The 21,223-nt window shown below is 40.5% G+C and overlaps 1 protein-coding gene across 3 annotated transcripts in view; it reads left to right on the top strand.

The window, feature by feature from the left end:
* LOC124621951 (multidrug resistance protein homolog 49-like) overlaps positions 1–21,223 on the top strand; it is an 891,132-nt gene that overhangs the window by 642,761 nt on the left and 227,148 nt on the right. For all 3 annotated transcript variants that reach the window (XM_047147468.1, XM_047147470.1, XM_047147469.1), the window contains exon 8: positions 18,691–18,815. In XM_047147468.1, coding sequence (XP_047003424.1) covers positions 18,691–18,815 — 125 coding nt within the window. The remainder of the gene's footprint in view (positions 1–18,690; positions 18,816–21,223) is intronic.

Raw genomic sequence — 21,223 nt, 5'->3', positions numbered from 1 at the left:
GTAACAGATTGGGTAAGGATTCCAGGCGTTCAAGGAAGTGGTTGGTGTCCTTGATGAAGGATGGGAGACTGCATGTAATGGGTTGAAGGTGTTGATCTACGTAGGCAGAGATACGTTCTGTGGGGGCTTGGTAACCAGCTACAATGGGGCGGCCGAGATGATTGGGTTTGTGGATTTTAGAAAGAAGGTAGAAGGTAGGGGTGCGGGGTGTCGGTGGGGTCAGGAGGTTGACTCCATCAACCTCGTGACCCCACCGACACCCCGCACCCCTACCTTCTACCTTCTTTCTAAAATCCACAAACCCAATCATCTCGGCCGCCCCATTGTAGCTGGTTACCAAGCCCCCACAGAACGTATCTCTGCCTACGTAGATCAACACCTTCAACCCATTACATGCAGTCTCCCATCCTTCATCAAGGACACCAACCACTTCCTTGAACGCCTGGAATCCTTACCCAATCTGTTACCCCCGGAAACCATCCTTGTAACCATTGATGCCACGTCCTTATACACAAATATTCCGCACGTCCAGGGCCTCGCTGCGATGGAGCATTTCCTTTCACGCCGATCACCTGCCACCCTACCTAAAACCTCTTTCCTCATCACCTTAGCCAGCTTCATCCTGACCCACAACTTCTTCACTTTTGAAGGCCAGACATACCAACAATTAAAGGGAACAGCCATGGGCACCAGGATGGCCCCCTCGTACGCCAACCTATTCATGGGTCGCTTAGAGGAAGCCTTCTTGGTTACCCAAGTCTGCCAACCCAAAGTTTGGTACAGATTTATTGATGACATCTTCATGATCTGGACTCACAGTGAAGAAGAACTCCAGAATTTCCTCTCCAACCTCAACTCCTTTGGTTCCATCAGTTTCACCTGGTCCTACTCCAAATCCCATGCCACTTTCCTTGACGTTGAGCTCCACCTGTCCAATGGCCAACTTCACGCGTCCGTCCACATCAAACCCACCAACAAGCAACAGTACCTCCATTATGACAGCTGCCACCCATTCCACATCAAACGGTCCCTTCCCTACAGCCTAGGTCTTCGTGGCAAACGAATCTGCTCCAGTCCGGAATCCCTGAATCATTATACCAACAACCTGAAAACAGCTTTCGCATCCCGCAACTACCCTCCCGACCTGGTACAGAAGCAAATAACCAGAGCCACTTCCTCGTCCCCTCAAACCCAGAATCCCCCACAGAAGAACCACAAAAGTGCCCCACTTGTGACAGGATACTTTCCGGGACTGGACCAGACTCTGAATGTGGCTCTCCAGCAGGGATACGACTTCCTCAAATCCTGCCCTGAAATGAGATCCATCCTTCATGAAATCCTCCCCACTCCGCCAAGAGTGTCTTTCCGCCGTCCACCTAACCTTCGTAACCTGTTAGTTCATCCCTATGAAATCCCCAAACCACATTCCCTACCCTCTGGCTCCTATCCTTGTAACCGCCCTCGATGCAAAACCTGTCCCATGCACCCTCCCACCACCACCTACTCCAGTCCTGTAACCCGGAAGGTGTACACGATCAAAGGCAGAGCCACGTGTGAAAGCACCCACGTGATTTACCAACTGACCTGCCTACACTGTGACGCATTCTATGTGGGAATGACCAGCAACAAACTGTCCATTCGCATGAATGGACACAGGCAGACAGTGTTTGTTGGTAATGAGGATCACCCTGTGGCTAAACATGCCTTGGTGCACGGCCAGCACATCTTGCCACAGTGTTACACCGTCCGGGTTATCTGGATACTTCCCACCAACACCAACCTATCCGAACTCCGGAGATGGGAACTTGCCCTTCAGTATATCCTCTCTTCTCGTCATCCGCCAGGCCTCAATCTCCGCTAATTTCAAGTTGCCGCCACTCATACCTCACCTGTCTTTCAACAACTTCTTTGCCTCTACACTTCTGCCTCGACTGACATCTCTGCCCAAACTCTTTGTCTTTAAATATGTCTGCTTGTGTCTGTATGTGTGGATGGATATGTGCGTGTGTGCGAGTGTATACCTGTCCTTTTTCCCCCCTAAGGTAAGTCTTTCCGCTCCCGGGATTGGAATGACTCCTTACCCTCTCCTTTAAAACCCACTTCCTTTCGTCTTCCCCTCTCCTTCCCTCTTTCCTGATGAGGCAACAGTTTGTTGCGAAAGCTTGAATTTTGTGTGTATGTTTGTGTTTGTTTGTGTGTCTATCGACCTGCCAGCGCTTTTGTTCGGTAAGTCACCTCATCTTTGTTTTTACAGATATTAACTTTCTGTGAAATGATATGGAAATAGCATTTGTAACATAGTTATAATATTATTCTGTTAATTCAGTAACTATGGCAATCATGAATTCTGCTGAATTATGCTGAACACATGTGCTTTGGCACATGTGGACAGCTATTTTTATAACTATCCAACAAATTTAAGTAAGGGAATAAAAAACATCTTGTTCCTGAGCTGTAGATATGAGAGAATGCATATGAGCTTGGTAACCTGGCAGCACAAGTATGTGTTTGTAATGTATAAAAAGTCTATCATAGAATTTGTATTACAATTTGCTACAAGGAAGGAATAAAGTGCAGAAAAGTTTTTGAAATGTGAAATATTCATTTTGATGAATCTGCTAAGGGTAAAACCAGGATTTGAATGAATGGTATAAGCATTTCAAAGACTGCTGTGAACATGCTGATATTAATGGATGCCCTGGATGCCCCAGTGTATCATCAACGAATGAAATTGTGGAAAAGTGAAATAAATGTTTTTGGCATATCATTTGGGTCATGCCATTAAATTTTTTATATGTTTTATGTAGGAAGTGTTTTACATCAAAATTTGTTGCAAGGTAGTTACAGTTCAAATGAAAACAGTGGTGAGTGCAAGATGCTTGGGACTTAGTAGATGAAGTCAGCAACAATACGGAACTACTGGAATGTATCCGAATAGATGGTGAATTGTGGGTTTACGAATATAGCACTGAAACTAAGGTCCAGTCATCCTAGTGGAAGCATTCTGGATCACCAAGATCGAAAAAAGCATGATGAGTGTAGGCAAATGTGAAGGTTTTAATGACATAGTGCACCATAAATTCTTGCCACAAGATCAATAAGGAGTACTACTTACAATTTCAATGTCATTTTCACTAAAAAAAGAAAGTGCCCACATTTATGATGAAACAGTTCATGGTTTTTGTATCACAATAATGAATCTGCTCATACTTTGTTGCATAACCATGAATGTTTGGTCATCTTTATGATTCAACAAACATGGTCTCACATGACTTTTCTCTGTTCTCAAAAGTGAAGGAAAATTTAAAGGGTTGTCATTTTGCAAGCATAGATGAGATTAAAAACACATTGCTGAGAGAACAAAAAGTTGTCCCAAATATTAAATTCCAGCAGTGTTTTGAGGCTTGGAAAAAGTAGTGGCTTAAGTGTATAATATCTAATCAGGATTATTTTGAATGGGATAACATCGATGTAGACCAATGGTTTCCAACCTGTAGCCCAAGAAGTGAGCATCTATTGTATGGCTAATAACATAAGATTTCTGTGAAATTCTGTTTACATAAAGACTCCCACCACATGATGCTATTCTCTCATTGGTCCATCCTATCATCCTATACCCCCCCCCCCCAAATGGTTATTGTTAGTGGTGACCCAAAAGTACTGGTATTCTTCCAATATGGCCCAGGTAAGTCGGACACATCTACATCTATACTGATAGTGTGTGGTGGGGGTACCCTGTACCTCTACTAGTCATTTCCTTCCATGTTCCACTCACAAATAGATCGAGGGAAAAGTGACTGACTATATGCTTCTGTATGAGCCCTAATCTCTCATCTCTCACCTTCTTAGTCTTTACATGCAATGCAGATTGGTGGCAGTAGAATCATGTGGCAATCAGCTACAAATGCCAGTTCTCTAAATTTTCTCAATAGTGTTTCTCGAAAAGAACGTTGCCTTCCCTCCAGGGGTTCCCATTGGAGTTCCCGAAGCATCTCCATAAAACTTAAGTATTGTTCGAACATACCGGTAACAAATCTAGTAGCCTGCATCTGAACTGCTTCAATGTCGTCCTCTATCTGACTTGGTAAGGATACCAAACATTCAAGCAACACTCAAGAATACATCACACCAGCATCCTCTATGTGGTCTCCTTTACAGGTGAACCTCGCTTTCCTAAAATTCTCCCAATTAACCAAAAGCAACCATTTACCTTCCTACATTCCATTTCATATCACTTTGCAACATTATGCCCAGATAATTTGAATGACTTGACTGTTCAAGCATCCCAAGAGTAATACTGTATCCAAACATTATAGGTGTGTCCCATGCACCCATCTGAATTAACTTAAATTTTTCCATATTTGGAGCTACCTACCACTCATCGCACCAACTACAAATTTTGTCTAATTTGTATCTCCCTACAGTCACTTAACTTTGACACCTTACATTACACCACAGCATATTCAGCAAACAAATGCAGATTGCTGCTCACCCCAGCTGCCAAATCATTTATGTATATGGAGATTAACCGTGGTCATATCACACTTCTCTCGGGCGTTCCTTACGACACCCTTGTTTCCAATGAACATTCGCTGTTGAGAACAACATACTGTGTTCTTACTTAAGAAATCTTTGAGCCACTGATATGTGTGAAATTATTCCATAAACTTGTACCTTCGTTAACAGCCAGTAATGGGGCACCATGTCAAATGCTTTCCAGAAAGCCAGAAATATTTAATCTGCCTGTTGTCCTTCATCTGTAATCCGCAGTATATCATGTGAGAAAAGAGCGAGATGAATTTCTCATGAATGATGCTTTCTAAAGCCATGCTGATTCATGAGCATAAGCTTTTCTCAGTCTCAAGTAAGTTTAATACATTCAAACTGAGAATACATACAAGGATTCTGCAGCAAACCAAAGTTAGGGATACTGGTCTGTAATTTTGTGGCTCCATTCTTTTACCCATCTTATACACTGGAGTCACGTGTGCTTTTATCCAGTCACTTGGACCTTTGTGCTGGACAAGAGATTCATGATAAATTCAAGATAGGTAAAAGTCCAATGGTATATAGTACTCTCTGTAAAACCAAACTGCGATTCCATCCGGACCTGATGATTTATTTGCTTTAAAATCTTTCAGTTGTTTCTATACACCAGGAATGCTTATAACGATTCATCCATAAAAGAGTCTGTCCAATGGTCAGACGATTCTCTCACATGAACAATTTATTGTAGGTGAAATTTAAAACTTCATCTCCCGTTTCGCTATTTTCAACTGCCATGCCAGACTGGTCTAGAAGGGACTGAATGGAAGCCTTAGCACCGCTCAGTGATTTTACATAAGATCATAATTTTGTCAGGTTCTCTGCCAGAACTTTTGCTAAGGCATGTTGGTAGTTGTTGTATGCTTCGTGCATAGATCTTTTCACAGATGCATGAATCTGTACTAAACTTCACTTGTCATAATTTGTCCAGTCTCTTTTGAACCAAGAGCCAACAGCCTCTGGTATCTCAGCATCTTCCGAAGATTGTCATTAAACCATGGTGGATTTTTTCCATCCTTTACTTACTTACTAGGCACATAACTCTCCAGGCCGTGATTTACAATTGTTGTTTCTTTTCTGTTATGGTTTTTTGGATGTGGTTTCTTGTAAGGTGGGGAGTTGTTTTTTGTTTTGCTTATCCTTATGATTTCCATATCTGTATTTCTGGCTGTAATTTTATGTTGGTGTTGGTGTAAGATGCTCTGCAAAAGTTGAATGATTTGTCCCATATGTCCTTGCTCTTAACTGTTCTTTATATCTAGTGTCGAATGTCCTCCTCGTTTGACCTATTCAGTATTCAGTTTATTCATCATTGACCACTTACAGCGGAATAGGTCTGAGCATTAAATATACAATTAACAATAACTTTACAGTAAAGTTTTTACAATTTAATTCCTTTTCTTTTAGGAATATTCTTATATACTAATGTCAATGATTATTTCAAAATATTCTGTTATCTTATAAAATGGGTGTTTGAGTAACCAGCCATAAACCTTACGTTTGAAAATATTACTGGTCAGTGACCGAGCAGATGCTGGAAGTTTATTGAAGAGTTTTAAACTCATTATTTTGTGTGAGTTTGCAGTCTTTGTGAGTCTGTGTCTTGGTATGTTGAAGTCCAGTTTGCCTCTGGTGTTGTGGGGATGTATGTTCTCTCTGATCTCGAACTCATTTAAGTTGCTTTTGACATAAAGCAGTGCTGTGTAGATATATAGATTCACAACAGTTAATATCATGTGCTTGATAAAGAGGGGGCAGCAGTGTTCCTTGGGCTTAACTTTGCTCATTATTCTGATTACTTTTTTTTGAATTTTCAGAATTTCACTGACAAAGCAAGAATGTCCCCATAACAGTATGCCGTAGGAACTGTGTGACTGAAAGAGGCCAAAATATACCACCTTTAGATACTCATCAGTGACTACATCTGTCAGTCTCCAGATGAGATAACACACTCTTGCTATTCTCTTACAGATATGGCTAATGTGTTCCTCCCGGGTTTAATTTTGAATCAATGTGGAATCCTAACAATTTTATTGATTTGCTTTCAACAGCTGTAGTTAAACCCAGAATTAGTTCTTGTGTTTTATCAGGATTACACAGGAGTTCATTAGAAGAAAACCATGCCGTTACTAGTTCTATTTTTTCCTGTGTTGCCTGATGCAGTTCTGTTGTGTTATGGTGTGTATTGGGCAATGTTGTATCATGTGCATAACATACAATTGAATTTGCTCCTACATGGTAAGGTAAGTCATTAATTGCAATGATGAACAGAAAAGGACCTAGGACCAAGCCCTGAGACACTCCAGTCCGAACTTCCTTCAGTGAGGAGCATCTATTTTTAATTGATGCAAACCATCTCCTGTTACTTAAGTATGATTCGATTACATCCAAAGATGGTTTGTGTATGCCATAAAATTCCAGTTTTGCAAGTAGAGTGTTAGATGGTATGCAGGCAAAGGCTTTGCTAAGATCACAAAGTACGACTGATACTAGATCCAAGATGATCTAGTGCACAAGTGCCATTTTGTTTGATTTTGTTTTTCAGCTCCCTCACTGAGGTTAGGAAGTAATTATTTACTTCCTCTGGGACCAGCATTGCATCTTGTGTATGGGTTTGTGAATTATATTGGTTGATGATATCCCATGCTGCTTTACATTTATTAGGAGCACTTTCAATGTAATGTTCACATGCTTGTTTTTTGGCCAAGGACAGTTTGTCTTTGTAGATTTTTTTACATTTTAGAGAAGCTCTATAAGAAGTATTATCTAGCTCATGTCCTTGTTTGCAAGAATTTTTATATATTCTGTACAGTCTGAGCATCTCCTCCCTAGTGAGAGATAGCTCATCTGTATACCGATTTAACTGTTTGTTTTTCTGTTTATGCTTAGGGCTACTTTTGATTAATGGTCAGCAGGAGTACCAGAACTCTGAGTATTTCCAGGAAGTTGTTAAACACTATTTCACCAGCACCCTTCCTATGTATCTTACTTCACATGTATTGCCTTTCATTTGGTATATTCCTGATTTGTGATCAGGGAAGTATTTCTGAATTGAGTTGCTGGTTTGGTGCGCTATTTTTATGCCTTGTTTTTTTGAAAATTTTGGATATTCTGTGTGTATATTTGAGGTTGTATACCATTGTGTACAATCTTTTACTTTCTGTTTCTTTGACACTTTGTGTAGTTTCTTTTCTTGCACTATGTTGATTTGTTTGTGTGTGATTTTGTCCTTGTGTTGCTGACAGGTGGGTGATAGTTCTTTTCTGTTTCTTGATTTTCTTGTTCAGCTTTGTTACTAAGTTCTCTTTGAATTGATTCTTTGTGACTATTTGTATTTTGGTATTCATTTCATTTTTGTAATAATCTGTATCTAATGGTACTGTGTTCATATAATGTGTCTGTTGTCAGTTTTTGGTATATGGCAAATGTGTGTTGGTTGTTTTGAATCTTTATGGTGATGTCCAAGAAATTTAACAGTCTATTTTGCTCTTTCTCTATTGTAAGATGTATCTTTACATGAACAGAATTTATGTCTGTGTGTAACTGGTTCATTTTATTGTTTGGTTCATGTATCAGGCACAAGATGTCATCCATATATCTAATCAGGTACAGAATGTTGTACCTATTTGGCATTATTTTGTTAAATATAATGTGTTCTACATGCTTCATAAATGTTTGCAAGTGGTTCCAGACATTGGGTATGTCGTTAGTAATCCTTCACTACATAAATAGAATTCATTATTGAACTGAAAATAGTTCTGATCTGTTATTAGCTCTAGAAGCCTGACTGTTTCTTTGATGTATTCATGTGGAAGTGTACTGTGTGTTTTAAAATTTTGTTCTATAATGTTTATTGTTTGTTCTATAATGTTTATTGCTACCCCCATGAACCATGGATCTTGCCAGTGGTGGGGAGGCTTGCGTGCCTCAGTGATACAGATGGCCGTACCGTAGGTGCAACCACAACGGAGGGGTATCTGTTGAGAGGCCAGACAAATGTGTGGTTCCTCAAGAGGGGCAGCAGCCTTTTCAATAGCTACAGGGGCAACAGTCTGGATGATTGACTGATCTGGCCTTGCAACACTAATCAAAACGGCCTTGCTGTGCTGGTACTGCGAATGGCTGAAAGCAAGGGGAAACTACAGCCATAATTTTTCCCGAGGGCATGCAGCTTTACTGTATTGTTAAATGATGATGGCGTCCTCTTGGGTAAAATATTCCAGAGGTAAAATAGTCCCCCATTCTGATCTCTGGGCGGGGACTACTCAGGGGGACGTTGTTATCAGGAGAAAGAAAACGGGCTTTCTACGGATCGGAGCGTGGAATGTCAGATCCCTTAATCGGGCAGGTAGGTTAGAAAATTTAAAAAGGGAAATGGATAGGTTAAATTTAGATATAGTGGGAATTAGTGAAGTTTGGTGGCAGGAGGAACAAAACTTCTGGTCAGGTGAATACAGGATTATAAATACAAAATCAAATAGGGGTAATGCAGGAGTAGGTTTAATAATGAATAGGAAAATAGGAGTGCGGGTGAGCTACTACCAACAGCATAGTGAACGCATTATTGTGGCCAAGATAGGCACAAAGCCCATGCCTACTACAGTAGTACAAGTTTATATGCCAACTAGCTCTTTAGATGATGAAGAAATTAATGAAATGTATGATGAAATAAAAGAAACTATTCAGGTAGTGAAGGGAGACGAAAATTTAATAGTCATGGGTGACTGGAATTCCAGAGTAGGAAAAGGGAGAGAAGGGATCATAGTGGGTGAAAATGGATTGGGGGAGAGAAATGAAAGAGGAAGCCATCTGGTAGAATTTTGCACAGAGCATAACTTAATCATAGCTAACACTTGGTTCAAGAATCATAAAAGAAGATTGTATACATGGAAGAATCCTGGAGATACAAGAAGGTATCAAATAGATTATATAATGGTAAGACAGAGATTTAGGAACCAGGTTTTAAATTGTAAGACATTTCCAGGGGCAGATGTGGACTCTGACCACAATCTGTTGGTTATGAACTGTAGATTAAAACTGAAGAAACTGCAAAAAGGTGGGAATTTAAGAAGATGGGACCTGGATAAACTGAAAGAACCAGAGGTTGTACAGAGTTTCAGGGAGAGCATAAGGGAACAATTGACAGGAATGGGGGAAAGAAATACAGTAGAAGAAGAATGGGTAGCTCTGAGGGATGAAGTAGTGAAGGCAGCAGAGGATCAAGTAGGTATAAAGATGAGGGCTAGTAGAAATCCTTGGGTAACAGAAGAAATATTGAATTTAATTGATGAAAGGAGGAAATATAAAAATGCTGTAAGTGAAGCGGGCAAAAAGGAATACAAACGCCTCAAAAATGAAATCGACAGGAAGTGCAAAATGGCTAAGCAGGGATGGCTAGAGGACAAATGTAAGGATGTAGAGGCTTATCTCACTAGGGGTAAGATAGATACAGCCTACAGGAAAATTAAAGAGACCTTCAGAGAAAAGAGAACCACTCGTATGAATATCAAAAGCTCAGATGGAAACCCAGTTCTAAGCAAAGAAGGGAAAGCAGAAAGGTGGAAGGAGTATATAGAGGGTCTATACAAGGCCGATGTACTTGAGGACAATATTATGGAAATGGAAGAGGATTTTGATGAAGATGAAATGGGAGATACGATACTGCGTGTAGAGTTTGACAGAGCACTGAAAGACCTGAGTCGAAACAAGGCCCCGGGAGTAAACATCATTCCATTAGAACTACTGACGGCCTTGGGAGAGCCAGTCCTGACAAAACTCTACCATCTGGTGAGCAAGATGTATGAGACAGGTGAAATACCCTCAGACTTCAAGAAGAATATAATAATTCCAATCCCAAAGAAAGCAGGTGTTGACAGATGTGAAAATTACCAAACTATCAGTTTAATAAGTCACAGCTGCAAAACACTAACTCAAATTCTTTACAGATGAATGGAAAAACTGGTAGAAGCCGACCTCGTGGAAGATCAGTTTGCATTCCGCAGAAATGTTGTAACACGTGAGGCAATACTGACCCTACAACTTATCTTAGAAACTAGGTTAAGGAAAGGCAAACCTATGTTTCTAGCATTTGTAGACTTAGAGAAAGCTTTTGACAATGTTGACTGGAATACTCTATTTCAAATTCTAAAGGTGTCCGGGGTAAAATACAGGGAGCGAAAGGCTGTTTACAATTTGTACCGAAACCAGATGGCAGTTAGAAGAGTCGAGGGGCATGAAAGGGAAGCAGCGGTTGGGAAGGGAGTGGTACAGGGTTGTAGCCTGTCCCCGATGTTATTCAATCTGTATATTGAGCAAGCAGTAAAGGAAACAAAAGAAAAGTTCGGAGTAGGTTTTAAAGTCAATGGAGAAGAAATAAAAACTTTGAGGTTCGCCGATGACATTGTAATTCTGTCAGAGACAGCAAAGGACTTGGAAGAGCGGTTGAACGGAAGGGACAGAGTCTTGAAAGGAGGATATAAGATGAACATCAACAAAAGCAATACGAGGATAATGGAATGTAGTCAAATTAAGTCGGGTGATGCTGAGGGAATTAGATTAGGTAATGAGGCACTGAAAGTAGTAGATGAGTTTTGCTATTTGGGGAGCAAAATAACTGATGATGGTCGAAGTAGAGAGGATACAAAATGTAGACTGGCAATGGCAAGGAAAGCGTTTCTGAAGAAGAGAAATTTGTTAACATCGAGTATAGATTTAAGTGTCAGGAAGTTGTTTCTGAAAGTATTTGTATGGAGTGTAGCCCTGTATGGATGTGAAACATGGACGATAAATAGTTTGGACAAGAAGAGAATAGAAGCTTTCGAAATGTGGTGCTACAGAAGAATGCTGAAGATTAGATGTGTAGATCACATAACTAATGAGGAGGTATTGAATAGAATTGGGGAGAAGAGGAGTTTGTGGCACAACTTGACAAGAAGAAGGGACCGGTTGGTAGGACATGTTCTGAGGCACCAAGGGATCACAAATTTAGCATTGGAGGTCAGCGTGGAGGGTAAAAATCATAGAGGGAGACCAAGAAATGAATACACTAAGCAGATTCTGAAGGATGTAGGTTGCAGTAAGTACTAGGAGATGAAGAAGGTTGCACAGGATAGAGTAGCATGGAGAGCTGCATCAAACCAGTCTCAGGACTGAAGACAACAACAACAACAACAACGTTTATTGTTTCAGCTATTGGTATATTCGAATATATATTCTCTACATCAAATGACAGGAGGGTGGCCATGTCTGGAACTTTAATGTCTTTCATGTAGTGAATAAATTCTATGGTGTTTCTTATGGTCCTGTCCTCTTGCAATTTGTAGTTTTCTGATAAGATTTTCAACATGTATCTTGCAAGTGGGTAATTTCTCTAATTCTTCAAGTTTTGTCAGTGTTATGGAATCAGTATTGTTTCGCTTTCCTCTGTATTCTTTTATCTGTGTTATTAGGTTTTTTCTCATTACTGACTAGCTCTCTTGACAGACCAATGTTTTTCTCACTTGTTTCATTTCTGTTTTCCTGTGTGAGAATGCGTTTTGATTCAACTATGAGGCTTTCTATGTATTTTTCGTCTATTTGTGTGCTGACATTCTGTTTCAGACCTTTTTTGAGCAGTTTTATTTCTTCGGTATGCAAAGCAGTGTTAGTGGGGTTGACCAGTCTTTGATAGCAGTGATGTTTTTCATTAGACTGGGTGTAATTTGTGGCTGTGTTGGGTGTTTGTTTAAATTTGCAGTTATTCCTTTGTGAGTTTTTTTCATTTTTTCTTTCACTGTGTATGTACGATTTTCAGCATTGTTAAAAAGATGGGAGGAAACAGCTGTATTATTCAGAATACTCATAAGATTAAGATGTACTGTATATAGTTCCCTATTTAGAGTTTGCTTTTTGGCATAAAGAGACTTGATTTCATAGTTCAGCCAATTTTTTTGAGCTATTTGTTTCATTTTTTTAGCACTGGTAGAACATTTTTAACCTGTACATTAATGTATTTAGGCACAATATACACATAAAAAAAAAAATTTGCATCACCTCAGTTCCGAGAGTTCCGCAACCTGTACAGAAAGTTGGAATAGAGATCAACATAATCATCATTGCTACCCTTTTTATTTATTGCTCATGAAAACCGCACATTGCATGTTGTACCACCATACATTGAGCCTTTCATAGGTGGTGGTCCAGATTGCTGTAAACACCGGTACCTCTAATACCCGGTAACACATCCTCTTGCATTGTGCATGCCTGTATTCGTCATAGCATATTATCCACGAGTTCATTAAGGCACTGTTGGTCCAGATTATCCCACTCCTCAATGGCGATTCGGTGTAGATCCCTCAGAGTGGTTGGTGGGTCACATCGTCCATAAACAGCCCTTTTCAATCTATCCCAGGCACGTTTGATAGGGTTCATGTCTGGAGAACATGCTGGCCACTCTAGTCGAGCAATGTCATTATCCTAAAGGAAGTCATTCACAAGATGTGCACAATGGGGGTGCAAATTGTTGTCCATGAAGACGAATGCCTCACCAATATGCTGCTGATATGGTAGCACTATCAGTCGGAGGATGGCATTCACTTATTGTACAGCCATTACAGCGCCTTCCACGACCACCAGCAGCATACGTTGGTCCCACATAATGCTGCCTCAAAAGAGCAGGGAACCTCCACCTTGCTGCACTCGTTGGTCAGTATGTTTAAGGTGTTCAGCCTGACCGGGTTGCCTCCAAACAAGTCTCTGATGATTGTTTGGTTGAAGGCATATGTGACACTCATCACTGAAAATAACGTGATGCCAATCCTGAGTGGTCCATTCGCCATGTTGTTGGACCCATTATGGTTGCAAAGATGCACCTCACCATGGACGCTGGGAGTGAAGTTGCGCATCATGCAGCCTATTGCGCACAGTTTGAGTCATAACATGATGTCCTGTGGCTGCATGAAAAGCATTATTCAAAATGGTGGCATTGCTGTCAGGGTTTCTGTGAGCCATAATCCATAGGTAGTGGTCATCCACTGCAGTAGTTGCCCTTAGGTGGCCTGAGCGAGGCATGTCATTGATAGCTCCTGTCTCTCTGTATCTGCTCCATGACTGAACAAAATCACTTTGGTTCACTCCAAGACGCGTGGAAATTTCCCTTTTTGAGAGCCCTTCCTGGCACAGAGTAACAATGCAGATGCGATCAAACCATGGTATTGACCATCTAGGCATGGTTGAACTACAGACAACATGAGCCATGTACCTCCTTCCTGGTGGAATGACTGGCACTGATTGGCTGTCGGACCCCCTCCGTCTAATAGGCGCTGCTCATGCATGGTTGTTGACATCTTTGGGCAGGTTTAGTGACATCTCTGAACAGTCAAAGGGATTGTGTCTGTGAGACAATATCCACAGTCAACATCTGTCTTCAGGAGTTTTGGGAACTGGGACAATGCAAAACTTATTTGACCTGCAAATGGTGTTAAGCTTTATATTTTGAATAGTTTAATGCAGGTTGAGATGTATCTTTTTAAACATCATGTAGAGGCCACTTGGAAATACCTGACAAGGTGACCATCATAAGTTTGTTTGCGGGGCCATCTTCCACAGCAGCTGTTTAAATTTATTGCTATAGGTTATCCATCTTGAGCTGACTGCAATTTGATCTAAAAGAATTACATCAGACCGCTGTTTTTTCCCATCTTTTTAGCAAGGTTGAAAATCGTACATATTCAATGATGGAAAAAAAAGAAAAAAAAAAACCTCACAAAAGAAAGCTTGCAAATTTAAAAGCTAAGCAAACATCCCACACAGCCACAAATTACACCCAGTCTAATGAAAACATTACTTCTATCCAAGACTGGTCAACCTCATTGACACTGTTTGCATACAGAAGAAATAAAACTACTCGAGAAAGGTCTGAAACACAACATCAGCACACAGATAGATGAAAAATACATAAAAGACCTCATAGTTGAATCAGAACGCATTCTCATACAGGAAAACAGAAATGAAACAAGTGAGGTAAACATTGGTCTGACAAGAGAGCTAGTCAGTAATGAAATCAAAAACCTAATAACACAGTTAAAAGAAAACAGAGGAAACCAAAACATTATTGATTCCATAACACTGACAAAACTTAAAATGGAACTACAGGAACACAACTCCATCATCACAATGACACATAAGGGAAACACAGTGAGCAATACATCAGTAAGACACAAGAATTCATCACAAAAAAATAAAACTGTATAACTAAAATAAGATCCAACTAACAGCTTTTCCAAACAAAGTTGAGAAATACTCTGAAAGACATTGAACGTAAAATAGAAAACAAAGAAAAAACAAAATTGCTACAAACAAGTCCAAGAGCACCTTCCCTCTGATGCCAGCCAAAGCTACACAAGAAAGATCTCCCCATCAGAGCTACTGTGAACTATAGAAATGCTCCTGCTAACCCACTTGCAAGATACATGTTGAAAATCTCACCAGAAAACTACAAATTACTAGAGGACAGGACCATAAGAAACACCACAGAATTGATTCACTACATGAAAGACATAAAAGTTCCAGACATGGCCATCCTCCTGTCATTTGATGTAGAGAATATATATTCCAATATACCAATAACTGAAACAATAAACATTATAGAACAAAGGTATAAGACACACAGTACACTTCCAAATGAGTACATCATAGAAACAGTCAGGCTTCTAGAGCTAATTACAGAACTGGACTATTTTCAGTTCAATAATGAATTCTATTTATATAGTGAAGGATATACTAGTGGCATCCCCATTGACTGGAACCACCGCAAATTATGAACCATGTAGGACAGATTATATTTGACAAAATAGTGCCATATGGGTGCAACATCCTATACTGAATTAGATATATGGATGACATCTTGTGCCTGATAGATCAACCAAACAATAAAATTGACCAGTTACATATAGACATAAATTTTGTTCATGAAAATACATCTTACAATAGAGAAAGAGCAAAATAGACAGTTAAATATTACGGTATATATTTTACTTATGGACCGTCTGACAGCAACTGAATAAAACACAATTTTAGTGCCATACGCGTTTTGCCTTTATTTTCTGCTTTTCTGCAAGGCATCATCAGTGGCCTGGAATATGTACATAGGTTAACTATTTTATTTACATTTTTGTCATTGTGCCTATAGGTTATAAACAGTTTTGGTGGTTGGTATTTCCTATTAAGTAGTAATGTTTTGAACTGTACTTACAGGTTGCTTGGACAATTTCTTACATACTACGCTCCTGTTGCATTTTTGGTGTTGTTCTTCTTCTTATGAACGCCAATTTGCGGTTTTTTTCCACATTCCACAACACTGTGCACTGAACGCTTGACGGTCAGACGGTCCATAAGTAAAAATTATCAATATACCGTAATATTACATGCAACTGAGGAAGACAGGACTATAAAAGTTGTAGACAGTTAAATTTCTTGGAAATCACCATAAGGATTTAAAACAACCAACACACATTTGCCATATACCAAAAACTGACAGCAACAGACACAGTTATATAAACACAGTATCATTAGATACAGACAATTACAACAAAGAAATGAATACCAAAATATAAATAGCCATAAATAATCGATACAAAGAGAACTTAGTAACAAAGCTGAACAAGAAAATCAAGAAACAGAAAAGAACAATCACCCATCTGTCACCAACCCAAGGGCAAAATCACACACAAACAAATCAACAAAGTACAAGAAAAGAAACAACACAAAGTGTCAAAGAAACAGAAAGTAAAAGATTGTACACAGTGACATACAACCACAAATACACACACAGAATATCGAATATTTTCAAAAAACAAGGCATAAAAATAGCACACCAAACCGGCAACTCAATTCAGAAATACTTCCCTGGTCTGTATCAAGTGAAATGCAGTACATGTGAAGTAAGATACATAGGTCAAACGAGGAGGACATTTGACACCAGATACAAAGAACAGTTAAGAGCAAGGACATACAGGACGAATCATTCAACTTTTGCATATCATCTTACACCAACACCAACATAAAATTACAGCCAGAAATACAGATATGGAAATCATAAGGATAAACAAAACAAAAATCACCTCCCCAACTTACAAGAAAACCACATCCAAAAAACCGTAACAGAAAAGAAACAACTCTTAAATGATCAAACCAACTTGGCAAACCACACACTCTTTAAATTGACTGACCACTTAATATAACATTAAATGTACTCATATAACCACTATCATCTCCTCCCAGATTCTGTCCTATAATCACCATCAAGGCCTGTGCCCCCTCCCCTATCCCCCGTGAGAAAAAAAAAGGCAACCCACCTCCACTCCTCTCACGTCTCTACCTACATACAAGACAATTTCTTTCACACACACACACACACACACACACACACACACACAAAACCACTATAATCTGTCATTGTGTGTGTGTGTGTGTGTGCGTGTGTGTGTGTGGAGGGGGGGGGGACCTTAGGAAGTGTTTCATGTTTAATATTATTTTTATTTACTTGATGTATATTGTAAGGCATAGATGATTATAATCTGCATTAGGCTTGTAGATAATGAGAGAGGCACATGTTTATAAAAATTGAGGTTCCTAGCAAAGTTTCCAATGACTGCAAAATGAAAGAGTAATTTTAGTGGATATGTTAATTTAATAATATCAAAATTTTGTTTTAATTCTCAGTATGTGTTCAATAAAATCTGTAATGTCAGAATTATTCACATGTTGCACCTTTCTGTTTTAGAATGTCATTTATTTGGCAGGAAAAGATTGAGGTGTATATACAGGGTGGTCCATTGATTGTGACCATCCCAAGTATCTCACAAAATAAGCGTCAAACGAAAAAACTACAAAGAACGAAACTTGTCTAGCCTGAAGGGGGAAACCAGATGGCTCTATGGTTGGTCTGCTAGATGGCGCTGCCATAGGTCAAATGGATATCAACTGTCTTTTTTTAAATAGGAACCCCCATTTTTTATTGCATATGGGTGTAGTATGTAAAGAAATATGCTTTTTAATACCACTTCAACATTACTTAGGAAACCAGCATACATTGCACCATATAGATTGCCATCAATAAAATGAGGCCAATTATCCTTCCTCCCACAACACCGCACCATACATTAACCCGCCAAGGTTGCTGATGTTCCACTTGTTGCAGCCATCATGGATTTTCCGTTGTACAATAGTGCATATTATGCCAGTTTACGTTACCGCTCTTGGTGAATGATGCTTCGTCGCTAAATAGAACACGTGCAAAAAATCTGTCATCAACCCATAATTTCTCTTGTGCCCAGTGGTAGAACTGTACACAACATTCAAAGTCATCACCATGCAATTCCTGGTGCACAGAAATATGATGGGGGTGCAATCGATGTTAATGTAGCATTCTCAACACCATCATTTTGGAGATTCCCGATTCTCACGCAATTTGTCTGCTACTGATGTGTGGATTAGCCATGACAGCAGCTAAAACACCTACTTGGGCATCATCATCTGTTGCAGGTCGTGGCTGACGTTTCACATGTGGCTGAACACTTCCTGTTTCCTTAAATAAAGTAACTATCTGCCGAACGGTCTGGACACTTGGATGATGTCATCCAGGATACCGAGCAGCATACATAGCACACGCCCGTTGGGCATTTTGATCACAATTGCCATACATCAACACGATATCGACCTTTTCTGCAATTGGTAAATGGCCCATTTTAACATGGGTAATGTATCACAAAGCAAATACTGTCTGCAGTGGAGGAATGTTACATGATACCACATACTTATACGTTTGTGACTATTACAGTGCCCAACTAAAACATTCATATTTATTTACATACTACACAAATTTGTAATAAAAAATGGGGGTCCTATTTAAAAAAAAAAAAAACGCAGTTGATATTCGTTTGACCTATGGCAGTGCCATCTAATGGGCCAACCATGGCACCATCTGGTTTCCCCCTTCAAGCTAGACAAGTTTCATTCTTTGTAGTTTTTTTTTGTTTGATGCTTATTTCGTGAGATATTTGGCCCGGCCACTATCAATGGACCACCCTATATATATCTCTTGACTTCATGATGAAAGTTAGATTTCCTTGAGAAAACAAATTTATTGTTACTGAGTATGCATTCTAGGTTCAAAGCTCACTCACTGCACAAGAACTGGATTCATATGGAACAGCTGGTGCAACTGTTGAAGAAGTTCTCAGTTCTATAAGAACTGTAATGGCATTTGGTGGCCAAGAAAAAGAAGTTGAGAGGTATGTAAAATTTTAGACTTTCATGGCCTTTGTCGGTTACCATAAAACATTTTGGCTTCTGATATGCTATATTCTGTTGTCTTCTGTTCTCATCTCCTGACATTGCTGAAGTTTTTTTATAGGTCTGATTTGGCTATATTGTGGAATTGGATCCCTTATAAAATAGGAAACAGTGCACTTTTGAGGCTGAAATGCATTTCTTGACTAGCTCCTGGTATAAGCCACTATAGGCAGTTTTGTCATTGACAGGCACCAACTATTGTTGGTGTTGAGAAGAAGAGGCAAACATGGATAAATGACTTTTTATAATCTATATTGTCTTGAGTTGTCCATGTTTATACGGGTAATTTGTAGAGTTTCGTAATTTTAATCATAAAAGAGAGAGACAAGAGGGTTTAAAAGTCAAACTATTCATTAACATAGTAAAGTGGTTGTTATAAACTCTATTTACAACTAAATGTTATTAAATTTTCAAACAATTGAACATCTGGGATGGAATAGCAATGAACTAGGCTAGACTGCTATGCATCACATAGCGGAAGCATTGAGTGGCAGGCAAACACATTTACAATTGACATACACAGACACACACACACACACACACACACACACACACACACACACACACACACACACACACACACAAACCACCGTAATCTGTCCATTTTGTGTGTGTGTGTGTGTGTGTGTGTGCGCACATTTGATGACATACTTAGCGCCAATATTATTTATGTATAATCAACAAATTTTAACATACTAATGTTATAACGTCAAGTTGAACACACATATTTCAAAGACGACACAATACATGTAAGTCACAGAGCAAGTAGACAAAGTAAGACATGTGTACACGGTAACAGTCAAATTATAACTGAGTCAAGTCTAGCGGCCGCTGGCTGGCTGGCCGCTTAGGTGGCCCTGTTCTGCATCGCTGGCAGACAGCGTCACATGTAGAGGACGCGTGTAACTGCGTGGCGGCACTTTTAAAGTTCGGCAAGTCACAACACTTTTCCCCCCTTTGAATTTTTTGCACTGGTCTTGATGGGGTTGGCCTGTAGATTGCCAACGTCCATAGGTGTTGTTTGACTGGCCGTAAAGTCTCGAGGAGGAGGCTTCCCGTACGGACGGAAGCGTCCCCGATGATAACGGGTCAAGATGACAGGAGACGTAGGGCTCGAATCTGCTGGGGCCCCGTGCACCAATCTGCCCATTGCATCAAGTCCAGTTGCTATAACAGGAGACGTGGGTGATGTGTCAGCATCTGTAGGAGAAGGAGGCGAGTAGAGTTGCTCCGACAGATGATGGTCATCCGGTTCCTGCATGGGCACGTCTCTTGCTGGCGTCCGTTCTTGTGCTGGCACCGAGATGATGGTGAGAGGGCTGCGTTGTGAGTAATGAGAGATGCCAAGATCCCGAGCATCAGGTAGAGGCAAAGGTGGTGTAGCGGCATTCGGAACAGGCGTTGCCGGCACACTAGGCCGAAGCTGGTCCAAATGATACACTGGAATACCCGTGTCCGTCTGGATTTCATACAGGCGACAGCCACGGTGTCATAAGATGCGGCCAGGACTCCATTTTCGCCACCTGCCATATCCCCGTACCCATACAAGGTCGCCGGCAGTGAACCGGCCAAGCGAAGGCACCCGCGGCCGTGAGATGGAAGGCCGCAGAAGATGAAGTAGTGTGCGGGGCTGTCAGCCATGTAAGAGCTCAGCCGGGCTGTGGTTGCCCATGGAGGTGAAACAGTAAGAAGCCAGAAATTGGAGAAGCGCATCATCATCAGCAGCAGAAGAAGTCAGGAGTTTCCTCATCTGAGTCTTAAATGTGCGGATCCGTCGTTCAGCCTCACCATTTGACTGTGGATGGAATGGAAGGGCCGTGACATGCATGACTCTGTGACGGGCCCAAAAATCCGCAAATTCAGAAGAGGTAAATTGCGGACCATTATCAGTGACAAGAGTAGAGGAAAGGCCTTCCAAAGAGAAAATGCGAGCTAGAGCATTTGTGGTTGCCGCAGTGGTAGGCGACGTGCAACAGACAATGTAAGGAAAGTTAGAGTAGGCGTCAATTACAAGTAGCCAATAAGTACCTAAAAAAGGTCCCGTGAAGTCAGCATAAATACGCTCTCAGGGCTTCTCAGTCGAAGGCCACGGTAACAAAGATGACTTCGGGGTGGCACCTGTGACGCACAAGGGCCGCAGGCAGCGACCATGTGTGAGATTTCAGGGTCGATGGCAGGCCAGTACACATGACGACAGAGAGATTTTGTGCGAGAGACCCCCCAGTGCCCTTGGTGAAGGAGGCGCAAGACCGATGCACGCAAAGACGCAGGTACCACAACACGCGGCGAAGCATTTTCTGTGGAAAAGAAGATAACACCATCCCTAGCCGTGATGCGGTAATGCAAA

This window comes from Schistocerca americana, chromosome 7, assembly GCF_021461395.2.
Source record: "Schistocerca americana isolate TAMUIC-IGC-003095 chromosome 7, iqSchAmer2.1, whole genome shotgun sequence".
Classification (NCBI taxonomy): Eukaryota; Metazoa; Arthropoda; class Insecta; order Orthoptera; family Acrididae; genus Schistocerca; species Schistocerca americana.
This window is presented reverse-complemented; position numbering and strand designations above follow the sequence as displayed.